Here is an 18,395-nt window from a genome sequence, read left to right on the forward strand (position 1 = left end):
AAAACCATGAAAACAAACACCACTGACATGTACCTTATAAATAAATCACTTTTACTCTTGCATAAGCTAAGTGTTTTGAACGTAGCGTTTAATGAGCTTTGTGCACACGCACATCCTTCAAATTACTCTCGACTCCAGGAAGGGTACAGAGCAAATCCTATGACAATGCTTAAACATTGACAACATGTCTCTGCTTAACTGTGTAATCAGCGTAATGCTGTGGATGAAATTCAGTCAAATTTCATATACTTGATTGTTCAGAGGAATGGTTTCACACTTAAAGGTTCCATGCCAGTAACTTATTGGCAGCGCAGGATTAACTCTTGTCCAATCCACTCCAAAACAAAACAAGAAAGGGGAGGGAAATAGATACACGCACATTCACAAACACACTCATACCACTCACACAAAGAGGTCCAGGGCTGCAGCAGGTTTTAATGCTCTTATGGAAGGCCAGAGAAATTGCACACATGGCACAGCGTCCAACACACACACACACACCCAGCCCTGCCGTTAGAAAATCTTGGACTCTCTCTTTAACAGACATCAATCAACAGTAATAAATAAATTGTATCTTTAGAAGGCTTTGTTGGGCAGGAAGAAAGAAAAAACATTCTCCTTGACTCCATTACTTTTTCCAAAGTTCCTGTCTTCTGTCTGCTAACAGACTACACTAAAAGTATTTTCAGACCACAGTGGCCTCACAAGTAATGCTACATGAGGGGGGGGGGGGGGGGGGGGGGGGGGGGGAAGGAAGAAAGCAGCAGCATCCTGTAGGTTACGTGTCTGGAGAAAACCTCAACTCCTCAGGGTCAGAGTCTTTGGGAAGACTGATCTGAATCAGCATAATCCCAGCAATATCCATCCTGACATCAGCTCTTAGCAGTATTGGGATCAGTGTTTAAAGGGCGAGTGACAGGGTGTGACGTGGAAAGCAGCTCATTGGTGATGCACAGGGTGTCATGACAGCATAGTAAGAAGTCTTCAGTGCATCGGCCTCTAGACTCCCTCCTCTTCGTGCTGGTTGTTCTTATAGATATCTCTGACTAGCAGCACTCGAGTCAGGAGCCTAGCCAGAGCACTCTTCTCTAGAGGTGTCGAGCTGAACCACAGCGGACTGTCCGAGGAAGCAGAGTCCTCTGGCTTCATGTACAAAAAATCTGTCCTCTGTCTCACAGACTCTGGGCTGAAAAGAGAGGAAGAGAGATGATGCCATATATCCATAGGGTCCATTTAACAGAAATAGAGATTCAGCAACATTAAATCCAAATCTGGCTGATACCAAAAAGACAATTATTTTTAATGGTAGATAAAAAAAAACAAAAACAAAAATAAAAAAAAAAACACAAAACTAAAATCAATAGCTTTAAAAGTAAATGTAGGAATCACCACATGTACAGTATGAAAAATAGATATTCATTTTGAGATTGGCTAAGGATTACATTTAAAGGTGTTATTACAAAATAATCTAAATGTAAAATGAGCAACTGGGCAACAACTAAATATACAATATCTACTGATAAGACAAATTAAATACATAATTATAAAAAAAAAAATTGAGAAATTTTACAATATAAAGTTCAATATAATTATGACCTTCACTGCATAATAATTAGATCTACACTACCGTTGAAAAGTTTTGGGTCAGTAAGATTTTTAATGTTTTGAAAGAAGTTTCTGATGCTCACCAAGGGTGAATTTAATAAAAATAAAAATAAACCAGAAACAAGTCAAATTATGAAATATTACAGGCACCACTCTTTACAGTCAGTTTTATGTGTCCTCATAGTACAAGTGTCAACACCATGTTTCAGGATGTGAACAGCAAATGTTATAATCACTGGACACTGCTTAGTTTAAAGCAACTTAAACTAGCTAATCATGGTCTTGGGTTGCGCTTTCCCACCACAATAGTGCTGGTTTTTGGCCAGGGGATCTGCAAACCTCTTATACATGAAGTTCTTCAAAAGACAAAACAAGAAATTGTTATACTGTTATATATGACTCACCACTTCGAAAGGTAAAGCTCATACAGTCGGCACTCATGCTTTCTAACAGGACAGTGAGCAGATCCTCCTGAACCACTGTCTGCCTCACAGTTTGAGTCACAGTCGTCTCTACGCCTCCTCTTACTTCCTGATTGCTCTATGGAAGGAGAGACAAGGTTCATCATCGGGTACAAGACAGTCAAAACAAGACAAAACTGTCCCAAGCAAATAGCTCAAACAGAAATGCATTACTATACACAAAAAAAGACGGTTGCAGAATAATAGCAATACTAATGAAAAAAGAGATAAAAAAATAGAACTTAGCATAATTCATACATTATAAATGTAATGTTATGTATAATGCTTCAGATGAACACACCGTGCTGCTCCTGTGAGATAGAGGGGATGCATATACAGACGGTGGTCTCGTGGCTGTGCGGTTTGGAACTGCTTGGGCCGTAGACATTTCCAAACGAGAGGCGTAAGTGCTGTTCAGTGGTGCGGAGAACAAAGTATTTGGTGTTGAGATAGAGAAGAGATCTCAGCAGGACGGAGGGCGTCTGCTCCCCAAGCTGCCCGCTGCTCCACAGATACTGCTCTTCAACACGACCCCACCGAGAACCTCAAAAGAAAACCCCTCACAGTCACAAACTGATATTTATAATCAGCAATAACATTAGACAACATTCAAAATCAGGAAGACTCCATATACTATAAGTGATGATTTATGTGAAATGTCCTCATAGTTGGATTGAGTCAACAGCACTTCAGAATGTGAACAGCAATAGTTATAATCACTGGACATTTCAAAACAACAGTCACATTACAACCATCTATTCACACTTTCAAACATATTAGTGCTTTTACCATCAGGAAGCACACTGGGTTGCCAGTCTGTGAGGAGCTTGTTCAGTTCTTCCCCAAACATGTGGTACTGTGGGTCACCAAAGAGGTCATCTGTCCTTCCTTTATCTTGTAAATGCTACGAAGCAAAAATTAAAACACAAACATGACAACACCTGGCAAGACACATGCTTTTAATAAAAGGTGACTAGTCAGTCTCAATGAGCAGTCTGATGTGTCCTCATAGCAAAAGCATCAACAACGCTTTCAGGATGTGAACAGCAAATTATATAATCACTGGACACTACTTAGACCAAAAGTGCTCGAGACTAGACTTAGTTATCAGAGTTTAGTTTTAAATACAGCTTAACTACTTAATCTCTTTAGTTCTCCTTTTCAATGGGTGGGAACTTTAGTGTTGAACTAGGAGTAAGATGCTGGGAGGCCCAATTTATTGGTTATGGGCCGATATTAGAAGCTTTTATTAGTTATCGTCATTAGATATTTAATTGTGCATGCTTATTTAGATTCTTTATCATCTAACACTCACAGAAATTTTATCTTTAACATCACTAATTTAAAGGTGCACTAAGCAATATTTGAAATACGCTTTTGACCACTGTGTCGGACCGAGTCCCAAAACACTCACTGCCAATCAGCAGTAAGGGACGTGTCTAGTAATGATAGGGAGAAGAGAGCGCTCAGTGAGTGCACAGGACGGATATTAGCAGATCGACTATAGACAACGAGAGATGGCAGATTAAAAAAAAAAAGAGAGAGGAAGATTTCGGAGGAACAAAACATTAAAAAGAAGGGATACAATCAGGCAAGAGGACCCGCGTAAATATTGGAGCAGCTTTCCAGCGGTGGAGAGAACGCAAGGAATGGGAAGGCCTGGAATCGGACGTCGAGGTTGCTTTGTTTCTTCTTGATAGGTGAGTAACATTGATTTTGCTTTGTTTTACACAACTAACCTATGTTGGCTTTTGCTTGAATATGGCCCATTCTGCCATCGTTGCTGCCAGGGTTGTGTTCGTACGTGTGGGGTGGAATTATCAAAATGGGGGCGAGGTCCTGTTGGGGTATGGGCGTGTTTGTTTTGGTGCTTTCAAATATCAACATCATTTGGCTAAATTTGCTTAGTGCACCTTTAATACTTTTAATAAATTACATGTAATTTGTACATTTTAGCAAATCTCAAAATGAATATAATTTTTCATACTGTAATGTGATGTGATTCTTAAATATAGTATAGTTTTAGTAGTACGGTTTATTATTGAAAATTATTGATTGCAGTTTTTAGTGTTTTATTTTTACATTATTTTGACAAAACAGTACTGATTTTTATAATCAGCTATTTATCGGTTATCTGACGTAACAAATTATCATCTGCTTATCGATATTGTCCTGAATTTTAATATCGATGCATCATCAATTTGATGTAAAGATGTACTATAAAACTAATAACAAAATTCAAGCATATGATACTCATCTGTATATAAAATTGGAAAGGCCATATCATAATTCTGAATTAATTTGAATGAACTGTATAGCCCTACTCTGGAGAAAAGCCTGCACATATTAATTTTTATGGGTGAATATTGGGTTTCCATAAACGCTGCATTCATTTATATTAAATTCACAGGTTTAATAAAGTGCAAAATTTTGTATAAGTATCCTCATTTACAGCTTTAATGGACAGCAATCATGTGCACAAGGCTGTGGACAGTCTCACCTTCTGGATACTGAGACAGAGGTAAAGGAGGCTGTCTGGAGTATAGCTCTCCCCGTTGGGTCGACGCACCTCTTTGACAAAGTGAGATAAAGACTGATTCAGCTCGGCTGGGCTCAGGGACAGGAGACTAACTGTTCAACAGACACACACACACAAAAAAAACCTTGAGCAACATTAGCACAGCATAGAGAGACATTTTAAGATTATCTTGAGGATTTTGTAAGACACTTCTATACACAAACATGACATAAGGCAAGTTTTACAATAGTATTCTATGATCAATTTGGATGGAAAATGTGCCCTCATAACTCAAAGTTATCAACAAAACTTTTTCAGAATGTGAACAGCAGAGAAGTTATAATCATTGAGCACATTTAAACTAGGGCTGCACGATAAATCGCATGCGATATTTAACGCGCATTTTATCAGTAAAGCCGGTTCTGTAATCAGCGGTAAATCTCCATCACGTGCGTTCTTTCACATTGAGCAGCATTAACTACACAGAGCCGTTGTTCACTCAGCTCGTCAGTGAACAACGGCTGCGATTTATCGTGCAGCCCTAATTTAAACCAAACAAAAGCCTCTCAAAAAACCATCCAAGCTTGAATATATGTTTATGTTAGTGAGAAGATCATTCAAGACTAACTAACACCTTGTATGTGGCTCTCTTTTCCTTTGGACTGGCTGGACGTTGAGGCTTCAGATGTGGCCCATCTCCTCCACGCATTTAAGCCGTATCTGGAGATCAAGGGGAAAGTGCTGTCTGCTGATGAGGACTCTACTGTTGGTGACGAGGATAACGAGGACGAAGACTCTTCCTCTACTGCCCGCCTCTTCTGGCCCTGCAGCAACAGTAGGTCAGAAACATCAGCATACACACAGTCATTGTTAACACCACAAGCCTCATATAGAACCTCAGCAACCATGACACATCAGCATGTGAACAGCAAATGGATTTCTAATCATAGGACAGCACTGGATGCAGTGCTACTTTGGTAGATGTGTTCATTACCCTCCTCCTGGTTCTAGGTCGAGGCGTCTTCTCTTTCTCCTCAGACAGGACTGGAGGCAATGAGAAGAGTGTGTCTGTATCCAGATGCTCAACCAGGACAGGCTCTGATGCTGAAACAGACCAGAGCAACACTTCTTTACTATGCATAATTATGTTGTTTGGAAACAGTGATTATATATTAACAGATAAATATACTTTTACTATTTAATGCAGGCATCATCAAGATTGAAAAAAGGAAATATTAACCTTAAAAGATCAATAATCTTTCACAATACCACGTGTTCATTTGGTGCTACTGTACCTAGGGGCAGGTCCTTCTCCAGGTCCAAATCTGGTTCATACTTGTCTTCTTCCTCCTCTTCTTCCTCCTCTTCTGAGCTGCCGCTGCCATTTTCATGTTTTACACCTTCCATCTTCACTTCTCTACTGTTCTTTTCACATTTGAGGTCTAGAAAAAGAGAAAAGGGGTTTTGGATCTAGGAATGTTGCCTTGATGGGTTTTTCAAAACAGGTTCAAGAAGAACATACCAAACATACAGTGTCATTTTAAAGTGTTGCAGTGTGAATGGAGAGGAATGACAGGCTTTTGAGGGGAGAAGTGTAGAATTGACACTAGAGAGTGTCAAAAATCTGAGAAATGAGAACCAACAGTAGCCAATTGCTGAGGTGAAGGCAGTGATGTTACAAACTCAAGCAGAGTCCTTCTTCAGTCTGTGAGACGGCTCCTAACATGTTCTTACTTGAGCATTTGGGTTTCTCATCTTCTTGTGCAATCACTTCAGCCATTGCTATTAGATCAGCTTCCAGAGGGTCAGAGGGGACTTTGGCTTTGAGCTCATTGATGGTCTTTACAATCTGCTCAGCATTCTGCCACGTGGTTGGTAGAAACACTGGCACAGGCACCTGAAACAATCAGGACGAGCCACAGAGGCAATGAGTGTCATTTCCATGAGGTAAGGCATGCTGCCATAATGTATATTCAGACCATTCTCATGTCTGAGTAAAATAAATAGACAACAGAGAAAATGATATATAAATAATAAAACATTTTTGTTTTATACATTTTATTAATTTAAATAAATTAATTAATAAAATAATATTACATGCACAATATGAAGCATTTTCACAAATGGACTCGACTACGAATTGTACTGTATTTTCAACTGGATGAGGAGTCTGACTAATAAAACCTTACTGAAAATACATGTATATAAACTTATTGTAATTAAAAACAATGTGACACTTTCATTCTGTGAGGAAGTCTTACCGGTACAGGTATTGCAATAGGAGTGGGCGTGGCCTGAGCATAGAGGTTCATGGGTACTGGGATGTAAACGGGAACAGGGACTGGAACAGGAACATACTCTTTTCCTGAGCCCTCCACACATGCCTCATCTGAGGAGAAGCAAAGACAGAAGCACATAAACCTCCAGCTTTTCCAGAAAAAGTTTGTGCATCTGTATTGTCACGGAAGAGATGGCGCTCACCTGTCTGCAGTGGTTTGCTCTGCATGTGGGGTTTGCAGTAGGTGGCCTTGGTCATGGTGAGGGGCTTACAGAGCACAGCTTTATTCTTCACATCCTTCAGGATCCCTCCCCCAGTATACGATACAGGCCCCTGAGTAAACGACTGCAACAGTCACAATAAGAACGTACTAGAGTCAATCTAAACGACTATGCAACATGCCAGTTTGTGGCTTCTTGTGATTAACAATGACTCAGTCAAAACTGACAGCCCCCTCACCATCTTAGATGCTTGAGTTGCTCCTCCAAACCCTGTAAATGGACCAAAGGATTTCATTTTTAACATGACAGCATGATTCAGACATGCACATTTCCAGGAGGTTTTAAACTGTACCTAAAGCTGTGTTTTCTGGGCCTTTCTGTGTGGCCATGTTGGGTTCGTTCTGTTGGCAGTAGAAGCGCAAAAGACACTGCTGGTCACAGAAATGCTTCATCTCTGCACGCCACTGCACAGACTCCATCAGGTTCCCTTGTACCTTACAGCAGTCGCAGCGCGCCGCCTAGTGGACACAGCAAAGAGTACAGGGATTTCAAAGTACTGCAGCACAGATGATTATAACTGGTAATTTACAATAGAAATAATTTAATTTGTAGGATCTTTGATAAGATATAAATTAATCCCTCATAATAGTCGTACATTTAATGGGTGTTTTTTAATCTAGAGGATGTCACCTGCCACCCCTTTGGTCTGTGAACAAGCAGCACCACCAGGGCTTGATCACATGATCCCAAAGTTAGGAATGATCAAATCGGCTAAGAAGACCAGTGTACCTTGTAGTACCAGTCATGAAACTTTTTAGCACACGTCTCACTGCAGAAGTCCCTGCTGACTCCATCTATCTCTTTGGTGACAGATTTCTTACACATCTGGGTGCAGTGGTTGCAAGTGACACACTTCAGGCCCAGACGCCTGGCGAAATCCTGTTTGAACAGTAACTTACAGCCTGCAAAGTGAACAAAAACAAAAACTGAAATATCACTCCTGTCATGGATAAATGTTGCAAATAGTTTAATAGATCAAATGTCAAATTCACTAGGACATTGTCCTCATACCCTAAAGATAAAATCATAACATGTCATGATGTGAACAGCACTAGATTTAATCACAGGACAATATGCGGTTAAACACGGCAAGAAATTTGAATGTAAACGGAAAAATTACCTTCACTACAAAAGGGCCTCTTCACCCCGGAGAACTTCACAGTCTCATGCAGAGTCTTCTCTTCCTGACAGTACTCGCAGAACGTCACTATGCAGTGGAGCTTCTTGTAGTCCTCACAACAGGTCTTACTGCAGAACTGATACACCTTATCCTGTAGAGATCAGATATAATGACTAGGGATGTGCCCAAATCCGAATACCGTGTTCGGAAAGGAAATGACATGTACTAATAAATACGAGATGGGAGGAAAAAATATATTTCAATGCTTTCGCTCACAATTATGTAATTGGGTAATTGTACTTTATATAAACTGCGGCATCAGGGAGCCGCTATTAATATGCAGGGTATTGAATTCGCTTTTGAATGCATGCTAGCTCACTTGTTACTTTCACTTTCGAGATTCACGGTCACAAGTACTCCGTGTTTGCTACAGAACATTAGAACTTACTAGGGGTGTAACGGTTCATAAAATTCCCGGTTCGGTTTGATACAGTGGTGTCACGGTTCAGTATGTTTTCAATACAACAAAAAGAAATGCCAGAGAAATTTCCTTGATTTTAAAATTTTTTAATCATGATTTGTTTTGCCCTGGTTGAATCAGTTGAAAAAAAACTGCCTAAATGCTGCAGGGATAGTTTGTAGAGTGTGTTTATCTCCTTGCTTTCATCTAGTTCTATAATTCTGATATTGATAGGAACAATATCTTAAAAAGCCTCAATGCCCACAACAGACGTCTGTACCTACAAACTTCTGAAACATTTATTTGCCAAGTCTATGAAACCTCCTCCTATAAAACTATATATTTTAGGAAAAAACTGCACAAATAAATTAATGTTCACCTTTTATTTGTATTTAGCCTTCATACAAACAAACAAAATGTGAAATCATTGTCAAATAAATGTAAAAGACTCTCAGGGTCACCTTAATATTATTAATATATTTAACTTTAAACTATAACATAGGCTGATTATTCTTATAGATTGAAACAAATGTGCTTCAGCCAGGATAAAGAATATGAAAAGTGCTCAGAGTTGCTGCAGAAAAAAAAAGATTGAGCAACAACAAAACATGCTTCTGGAGACGGCTCATTCTCTGCCAGCAGGATGAGCTTCTGGAGCGGTATTACCAGATAAAATGAAAATGCCATCGAAATTTTCTGAAGACAGTTGGTTCCCGTCAAAGACATTCATATAAAACACCCCCTGCGTTTTGATTTTGAAACATGCATTGCTCATGTTTATTCAATGAAGTCAAACACCACAAATAAATCAATGTATGGGAAACACTGGTAATGTGTATCGAAATATCGGAAATGTGTTTAAAAATCATATCACCGTTATTGAAAAAAACTATACTGTCATATATATTGATATTAAATGATTGTCCAGCCCTAGTTACTAGACATAATGCAACGGACAATGGCTGGAGTAGTGTTTTTTTCTTTGGAGGCTGTTAACGTCGTTTGGGCAGCCTTGTTGAGTGCAGTGGCCCTGAGAACATTATATTTCATACACTTTATTTTATTTTCCAAATGAAATAGGATTAGTCCAACGAATCGTTTGGTTTGTAATGCGTACCGAACGGTTTAATACGAATACGTGTATCGTTTCAACCCTAGTACTTACCACACATTTTTTTAGATTAGATGTTTGTAGAGTAGTGCTCAGGATCTGCAAATCAGTCACCATCATCCTATCAGTTATCTCTCCTTACTGTTTATGTGGTAAGTGAAATTGTATCTAATGTAATGTAACAGGCTAGCAAGCAGCTAACCATGTCCCTCTAGTGGCTCCGTAGAATGTGTTATTCGTTTTCTGTGCCTTTCCAAATATGGATTCACTATTCAGGCACATCACTAATAATGACATTTCGATCTTGGGCTACTCAAATTCTTAAATAATGAATATAAAAAAAAATCTAATCAATACACACATATATCAGTGTTTCCCCTAGGTTTACGGCTTTGGGGGGAGGGGGCTGGGGGTTCCGTATTTTATTTTATTTTTCTGGACTCTTTTTAATGGTTAAATTACATTTTATAAATAAAAAAGCATGTCAAATTACATTTTATTAATCAAAAAGCATGTCAAATTAATTAAATTCATGAAACTTAAACAATTAAACATCAATTTATTAAAAGTTTAACTAACATTACATGTTTAGGGCCCTATGAAATGTTTTATTTTTCCAACCTTATGTTTTATTGTAACCAAATTCTGTTTTAGCATGTCTAATGATTTGAAATCATAAAACAAGTTTCATTTATTCTTACAATAGCCTTATGATTTTTTTGCTCAGAAATTCTGTGTTGTGTATTTACATTTTTTTTAAAGGCATAAAACATTCATTTAATCTATCTTTTAAGTAATGAAAATTAAACACATTTTATTTTTTGGAAAATAAATGTAATTTAATATTACAATTAAAACATTGAAGAAATATTGTATGCTTATTCCTTAAAAATAAGGTTTTAATAATTTTAGTAGTAGTAGTAGCAGCCTGTTACGTACATTCTACTCAACAATAGTAATATATTTCTGCCAATGCCCTCAAGTTAAACTGAACTTTTATTTTGACGGGTTGCCGTGAATACCTTTACATTTCTGTGCGTGTATGACATGATGATAGTTTTACTCAAAATGAAACGGTCAAATGCTCATGAAGTGACTCTCAGAGCAGTTCTGGAGATGTTGTTCATGTATTTATGTCCTCATTAGTGAGACGGCAGAGGTTAATATCACCGGAAGCGTCACAAGTGTTTCAGTACGAGTACTACACAAAACCGCGTGTTTGCGCCATTCATTAACACAGAGACACGCAGAATTCATATTTAAATATGAATAATTTTGCGGCTTAATATTTACAAATACTAGTGGGCTCACTTGTGTGTGTGGAACTCCGCTGTGCGTGATACAGAGAGCGCGACCATAACGTAGAGACCGAAATGACATGCCGTCGTGTAAATAAGATAAATAACATAAGGCTATTTAGTTTGCTTAATGAAAGAACAAGGTATATACCTGGTCTATAGGAAAGGTAACTTTAAATGACTTCTGTTGTGATCTGGCGCTACAGAGAAAATATAATTAAATAAAATTAACTTGAAAATTAATATAATGGCAGGGGAAACACTGCATATATATAATAAATAAATATATATATATATATATATATATAAAAGAAACGTAAACACTGGCAGAAATTAATTTTCAGGGAAATTCTCCTTTAAATGTTTACATCTAAAAAAAAAAAATGGGCTAGTTGAAAATGTACGTGCAAGATCTCACCTCCCACTCCAGAATCTCTGGCTTTAGGTTGAAGGAACCACGACAGTAGTTACATTTCAGCTGGATGTTCTCAGAAGCTGAAGCAGGTAATTGCCCATTGGCTGATGTCTGGATGGTGGCATTCTGCAAAGGACATTCGGATAAAGTCACCAGCAGAGCATTACCATTTTGTACTTAGACATGGACATTCCTAACATTTAATGACGCATATACTAGCTTGCATTCTTGTACTCAAGGTTCTACAGAAATGTCAGATATAACTCAAGCTTAAAAGGCATCTGAAGTACCTGGAACTTGGTGACACATTGTGAACTGCAGAAGCTCAAAACCTTCCCTTCAGGTAGAGCTGCCTGGTACTGAGGTAATGCATTTCTCTTACAGAAGTGGCATGAGGGCTCAGAATCTACAAATACAAACAAGATCAAACATGACCTGACATTTATAACAGATACTTGGTTCTTCTGACCTCAAATCTCTTTGTAGTAGGTACACATCTAGTAGAAATCAAATTGCCAGCCTGTGAAAGGAGCTAATATTAGCATTATATATACTTCAGAACAAATAAGGAAAATGTATGAAACCACATCAAACTTAGGCATTAGGAGAACACAAATGTAGGCCGTACGGCACCCGTGGAGTGAGAGTGACAGCATCAGTTTCAGGTTGTGATTATCTACTCACTCTGTGCAGCAGCTGGGAATTTGCTCTTGGCCATACAGGCTGTGGTGCAGTAAGACTCCATGGCTCCATTTGACCCAATACACTGAGTGGCATCAAATGATCTGCACATCACCTTACAGCCACTACACTGCACTATCTTCCCATGAGTCTGTGGTAAAAGAATAATTGAGAGTAATCACTAAAAACATCATTAAAACTAGATTAATCAAACTATGATTCAAAACAAAACCGAAATGGTGTAATGGCTTAGTGCAAATCACAAAGGCTGCGATTTAATTAAATATATATGTGCTGTGTTTTCCAGAGTGATGCGGGCCACTGTGTTCATTTACTGTGTTCATCTCTGCTCTGAGTTTAGGTCACTTATAAATATTTGAGTACAAAGTCGAAAATTAAGAAAATTGGGATTATTATATTATAATACTAATACTTCTTTAGTTTTACATTTTTTATTTTGTAATAATATTATTATTCAAATTTTATTTTTTTTAATAAAAACAAATTGGATGGGCATGCTAACAGGACAGACATCACTGTGGGATGTGAACCTTACAGCTTGACTTTGCAGTGCTTCTGATTGGAATATCAGACAGTCAAAGACTGAACTGAATTAAATTAGTGATTTTTTAAAGAAGAAAATTCCAAACAACTTAAACACTGACCTGTTTATAGTCCCTGATGCAATTTTGACAGCAAAAACGTTTCTGCTGACCATCGATGAGTAAAAAGTGGTTTGCTGTTGCACGACTAGGCAAGTAGTTCCCACACTGTTCGCAGCAGTTCATGATGAGCCCGTTAGCCATACGGTAACGATTAAAGCATGTGTCACTGCAGATCTTGTGGGTCACATTCTTAAAGCTCACCTCATGTCGAATCTGGAGAAGATACAAAAAGACATACATCAAAATGATGCATTGCTCATTCAACAGCAATAGATAAGCATAACGTTATAAAATCAACAAATTGACTACTAAATTGGTGTAATGGTTCTTTGCTCCTGTTTCCAAGGTGATCACCATGGATACACCATAAATACAGTCAAGGATGGCAGTAACCATGGCTACAAGGCCGGAGGCTTGATAGTGCTCGAAAATGATATTCTACAATGGACAACAATGAAAGGTGGGTGAAAATGACAGTACTTCGGTTTTTCATCCAGGTGCAATGAACTCGTATTACATATGCACTGAATATGTGTGCTGATTCTGAGCATTCTCCCTCATGGGCAGCACATTCAAAGGCAAGATTCCAGTGCTCTACTGTGAGAAATTTTTTTTTGGTGCACAGGCTCTAATGCAATCAAAACCACAAATTTATGAACAATGCCTGCAGGATTAAAACTCCCTAAAGCAGATTGCACCACTTGCAGTGTATACAACCTAGCTGACCTTAATGGGAATAATCTAGCTCTATTGTGTCACACCAGTGTTAATTTTGACAGCAACCCTCTACATTGCGAGTAAATCACTCACATATGCGACTAAATCTTACTCTGGGCGACTAAATAATGTCTAACATTAGCCATTGGCTAATAAATTCTTATATTTTACCCGCCAGTATGTGGGTGAGAGGCGTTCAACACAGATTTTCACTCGATAAACACGCTGACTGAGCGCTTGAGAGTTTCGCTCTCCGTCAAGCGATCTGTACTATTTGGATGCGCTCAATGGATCATGTCATGTACTCAATGGATGCGCAACATGTAAACCATATTCTTTGTTGTATTTTCCTGTCAAAATAACAGAGTTCATTTAGAATTATTCAGCTTTTAAGAACAAGCAGAAGATATGCCAGTTTCTCAGCAGTGGGCGGAGCTAATGCACGAACAGCTCTCGTTGGTTGGCGCTCATCTATTACCGTCCCAGTTTTGATTTCAGCAAATCAGTTTGAGCGAACGCTGACAACGTGATTAATATTCATGAACCCAGCAGAAAATAGTAGTAGTAGTATATTTGAATAATAACTATTACCTATGACCAACAATATCTTAAACACCACCGCCAGTCCTCAGTTCAGTTAAAATGACACACATGCATTCATTCATGGTTACCAAGTTTTAGTTCTAATAACTAGTTCTATCATTAAATAGTGCTTAATTATCATAATATCATAATATAATGCTTGATTGGCTGAAGTTAAGAGTGCACATTCAGTTATTTAAGAAGCTGTTCCATTTTACAAAGATAAGCTGATTTGGTGGAATCGTGTGTGTGTGTGTGTTTGTGTGTGTGTGTGTACCTACTTAACCATATTTTGGGGACAAATTTGTACCCAAAAGTGAGCAAAGCCTGACGAAATCGTCAAAAACCTAAATTTGTGGATGTCCTCATTTGTAAAACTGTTATAAAAATAAAGTAAACAGTTTTTTTTACTTTTGAAATTGTAAAAATGCAGAAAGTTTTCTGTGAGGGGTAGGGGTGGGTTTAGGTTAAAATGTGTATAACTATCTGTATATAAAAACAATAGAAGTCTATGTAATGTCCCCATTTAGATAGCTAAGTAAATGTGTGTGTGTAAAATAGTATATCAGTCTGGTGAGTAAACAAAAAAATTTACTAGCCAATGGCAATTATATTGCCAAGGTGTACGTAGAGGGTTGGACAGGCATCTTTGATTTAGTCTTAGTCTTTATCTTGAGACGAAAATGCTTAATAGTCTTGGTCACATTTTAGTCTTTCAGTTTTAGTCGACGAAAAGTCATTGCATTTTTGTCAACTTTTAGTCATTATTTTAGTCAAACTGCAGTTACCAACATTTATTTTGGTAGCTATTTTATATGTAGTTTTCAAACAAAAATAGTCATTAATTCTTCTCTCTTTAGACCAAATCAATTAAGCTTATGAGAAATTTTGAATCAAGGATTGAATTTGGAAAAACTTATAAAATGGCCATTTTAATTTTTGGGTGAACTATCCCTTTTAACAGTAGTGAAAAGGGAGCAATTTATAAAAATTATAGTTGTTCATATATAATATATATAATTTATACATTTTGAAAAAGAAGCACAATAAGACCAATACGAAAGAGATACAAATTAAACATAAATAAAATACACAGAACCCCACTATTCGACAAATATACATAATGAAAAGATGATTCAAAATTTTATATCTTGGAAATGTTGGAGGATCTGGGTGTTATATTAGATAGCAACCTGTCTTTTGAAAATCATATTTCCCATGTTACAAAAACAGCATTCTTCCATCTTAGAAACATTGCCAAGTTACGATACATGATACCTGTTTCTGATGCAGAAAAGCTAGTTCATGCATTCATGACCTCTAGACTGAACTATTGTAATGCACTGCTAGGTGGTTGTCCTGCATCTTCAATAAACAAGCTACAGGTAGTCCAAAATGCAGCGGCTAGAGTCCTTACCAGGTCAAGAAAATATGATCATATTACCCCAATTTTACAGTCTCTGCACTGGCTACCTATTAAGTTCCATATCAGTTACAAAATATTATTACTTGCCTATAAGGCCCTTAATGGGTTAGCTCCTGCATACCTAACTAGTCTTCTACCACGCTACAATCCATCACGCTCCCTAAGGTCGCAAAACTCTGGACTTTTGGTAGTACCTAGGATAGCAAAGTCCATTAAAGGAGGTAGAGCTTTTTAGCATTTGGCTCCCAAACTCTGAAATAGCCTTTCTGATAACGTTCGGGGTTCAGACACACTCTCTCTGTTTAAATCTAGATTAAAGACATCTCTTTGGCCAAGCATTCAAATAATGCATATCATAATCTTGTACTGCAGTTATATCTGATCAAATGCACATTATTATTCTTTAGTTTGGGTTAAACAAATACATTTTGCTTGGTTGGAACTAGGGATGTCAACGATTAATCGATGATCGAGTAATTGTCGATAAGAGATGCTATCGATGGTCGATTAAGTCGTTTAATTTTGGGCTGCATGAGGCTCATGCGCAAAACACGTGCGAGTGGTTGTGAGTGACGGTATATAAATGCATCATCATTCATTCATAATGTACAAATTAAGCTTTTAATGCGATTTAAACTTTAAAAGTGCATTAAAATAGAAACAACACAAAGTTCTTCAACATGGAAAGCAATAGAAATGTAGTAACTAAGTCATTTCCCCAGATAATTCTTTCATATCGGGCTCAGCGCTTTGCAGCGCTGTGGGACACAGGACAGATTGGCTATTCATTCCTACAACTTGTTAATTCGTTCCTACGACTTATTAATTTGTGGCCACGGGTCCATGTTTCATTAATTTTGTTCCTTAACCCATGATTTAACTAGAATGAGGGAACAAATTAATAAATCGAACGAATTCTTAATTCATAGCCATGAAATCTTTCATTTCCCTTAGATGCGAAAACAGTGATAAAAAGTGAATGACAATAAAATAAACCTGCGAAATTAGAGGGTTAGACTGTGAGGATTTAGGAAAAGAAACAATGCCTAAATATGACTGAATTTGTGTAAATTCGTGACCAACCGGCAAACCAGAACAAAGCCGCGTATATGGGCTCGAACGGCATCCAAAAGCATGGTCGCGATGTAACATTTTTCAGCTAATAGGGCTGGGTATCGAGTTTGATACTTTTTAGGCACCGACTGAATTGCCTCGATACTATCGAGTATTGAAAAACGTCTTGTCGTTCGGCACCAAATTTCGATACCTAAGGTTAATCTCATCAACGTCAGTGAGGCGCAGATCGATCAGTGTTTGACATCCACGAGAGCGATGCGAAAACGTACGGAGCAGTCTGCTCGTGGTATCTTACTATAGCCTAATACAGTGTTTCCCAACCCGGGGTGCCGTCTGTCGAGAGCAGGGGTGGCGTGTAAAAAAATCTTTTTTTTTTTTTAAATATAAAAAAACCACATTCATTGATCTGCTAACCGCTATGTTATGCTCACGTGTTCTGATAATAATAGCTTTCTAAGACTAAACATTATTTGGATAATATCTGGATATATAATGGATAAATATCTTAACCCTACTGTTAGACCTACCTAAAAAACGGTTAATCTCATCAACGTCAGTGAGGCGCAGATCGATCAGTGTTTGACATCCACGAGAGCGATGCGAAAACGTACGGAGCAGTCTGCTCGTGGTATCTTACTATAGCCTAATACAGTGTTTCCCAACCCGGGGTGCCGTCTGTCGAGAGCAGGGGTGGCGTGTAAAAAAATCTTCTTTTTTTTTAAATATAAAAAAAATCATTTTTTTTTTTAAATATAAAAAAAATATCTATATATATATTTTAAGTGCTAAAATGTTCAAAAAAAGCAGCTATTATACAATATCCATTTCAGATGTCGCCAATAATTAGAGATGCACCGAAATTTCAGCTGCCGAAAATTTGTTCACCGCTCAGGTTTCACTTTCACGTGGTGTGACGCTCTGCGTATTATCCCGCTCTATGTGTGTGTGCTCCGCTCAGCTCCACTCGTATACCGTTCATGCTCATCGGAAAAGCAAAGTCCACTCAAAAATTGAGCCGACAGGAAACATCGATGTAGTACAGTACTGTTTCTGTCTTCCCACCCCGGGGTGCCGTCTGTCGAGAGCAGGGGTGGCGGGTAAAAAAATCTTTTTTTTTTTTTAAATATAAAAAAACCACATTCATTGATCTGCTAACCGCTATGTTATGCTCACGTGTTCTGATAATAATAGCTTTCTAAGACTAAACATTATTTGGATAATATCTGGATATATAATGGATAAATATCTTAACCCTACTGTTAGACCTACCTAAAAAACTAACAAGCAATTTATTTAATTCGAAGGCCTGTCGTTATTTTTTATTTGTGCTATCATTATTAATTTCTTCATTTGTTCTTATTTTATTACTGACTGCTTACTTGTAATTTTTTATTAAATTAGTGTTACTGCACCAAAATTACCCCACTGTAAAATAAAAAAAAACACTGAGTGAGCAAATATTTGTGAGATAGCTAGTTATAATGGTAATTAAATCATGTTTACATATGAATGAAAGCCAACATTAAAATCTGTCATATAAATTGGTCTCTTCAATAGAAATTAGCCTACTGATTGCCACGATTGATGGACAAAAAATGTTACTATTAAAAATATCTGTATGACATTATATTCTTCAGTTCTTCCCTGGTTTACCGAATATCTATACTTTTCAAATTATCATATCGAAGTTAGAAATTCAA

The 18,395-nt window shown here is 37.7% G+C and overlaps 1 protein-coding gene across 2 annotated transcripts in view; it reads right to left on the reverse strand.

Annotated features, from left to right (window-relative positions):
- Window positions 1-739: 739 nt before the first annotated feature.
- LOC107597385 (zinc finger MYM-type protein 2-like) overlaps window positions 740-18,395 on the reverse strand; it is a 35,052-nt gene continuing 17,396 nt past the window's right edge. Inside the window, exons 5-23 of one of the 2 annotated variants that reach the window (XM_016288414.1) lie at window positions 12,894-13,106; window positions 12,232-12,379; window positions 11,838-11,953; window positions 11,551-11,673; window positions 8,264-8,414; window positions 7,873-8,045; window positions 7,436-7,601; window positions 7,322-7,353; window positions 7,066-7,195; window positions 6,846-6,973; window positions 6,319-6,481; window positions 5,880-6,026; window positions 5,579-5,688; window positions 5,219-5,408; window positions 4,567-4,697; window positions 2,856-2,970; window positions 2,368-2,610; window positions 2,010-2,145; window positions 740-1,186 (exon numbers count right to left, since the gene is read on the reverse strand). In XM_016288414.1, the coding sequence (XP_016143900.1) occupies window positions 1,000-1,186; window positions 2,010-2,145; window positions 2,368-2,610; window positions 2,856-2,970; window positions 4,567-4,697; window positions 5,219-5,408; window positions 5,579-5,688; window positions 5,880-6,026; window positions 6,319-6,481; window positions 6,846-6,973; window positions 7,066-7,195; window positions 7,322-7,353; window positions 7,436-7,601; window positions 7,873-8,045; window positions 8,264-8,414; window positions 11,551-11,673; window positions 11,838-11,953; window positions 12,232-12,379; window positions 12,894-13,106 (2,802 nt within the window). In that variant the 3' untranslated portion in view covers window positions 740-999. Of the gene's footprint in view, window positions 1,187-2,009; window positions 2,146-2,367; window positions 2,611-2,855; window positions 2,971-4,566; window positions 4,698-5,218; window positions 5,409-5,578; window positions 5,689-5,879; window positions 6,027-6,318; window positions 6,482-6,845; window positions 6,974-7,065; window positions 7,208-7,321; window positions 7,354-7,435; window positions 7,602-7,872; window positions 8,046-8,263; window positions 8,415-11,550; window positions 11,674-11,837; window positions 11,954-12,231; window positions 12,380-12,893; window positions 13,107-18,395 lie in introns of both variants that reach the window. The other variant, XM_016288413.1, reaches the window with a different exon arrangement.

Source organism: Sinocyclocheilus grahami, unplaced genomic scaffold (assembly GCF_001515645.1).
Source record: "Sinocyclocheilus grahami isolate Dianchi unplaced genomic scaffold, SAMN03320097.WGS_v1.1 scaffold231.1, whole genome shotgun sequence".
Taxonomy (NCBI): domain Eukaryota; kingdom Metazoa; phylum Chordata; class Actinopteri; order Cypriniformes; family Cyprinidae; genus Sinocyclocheilus; species Sinocyclocheilus grahami.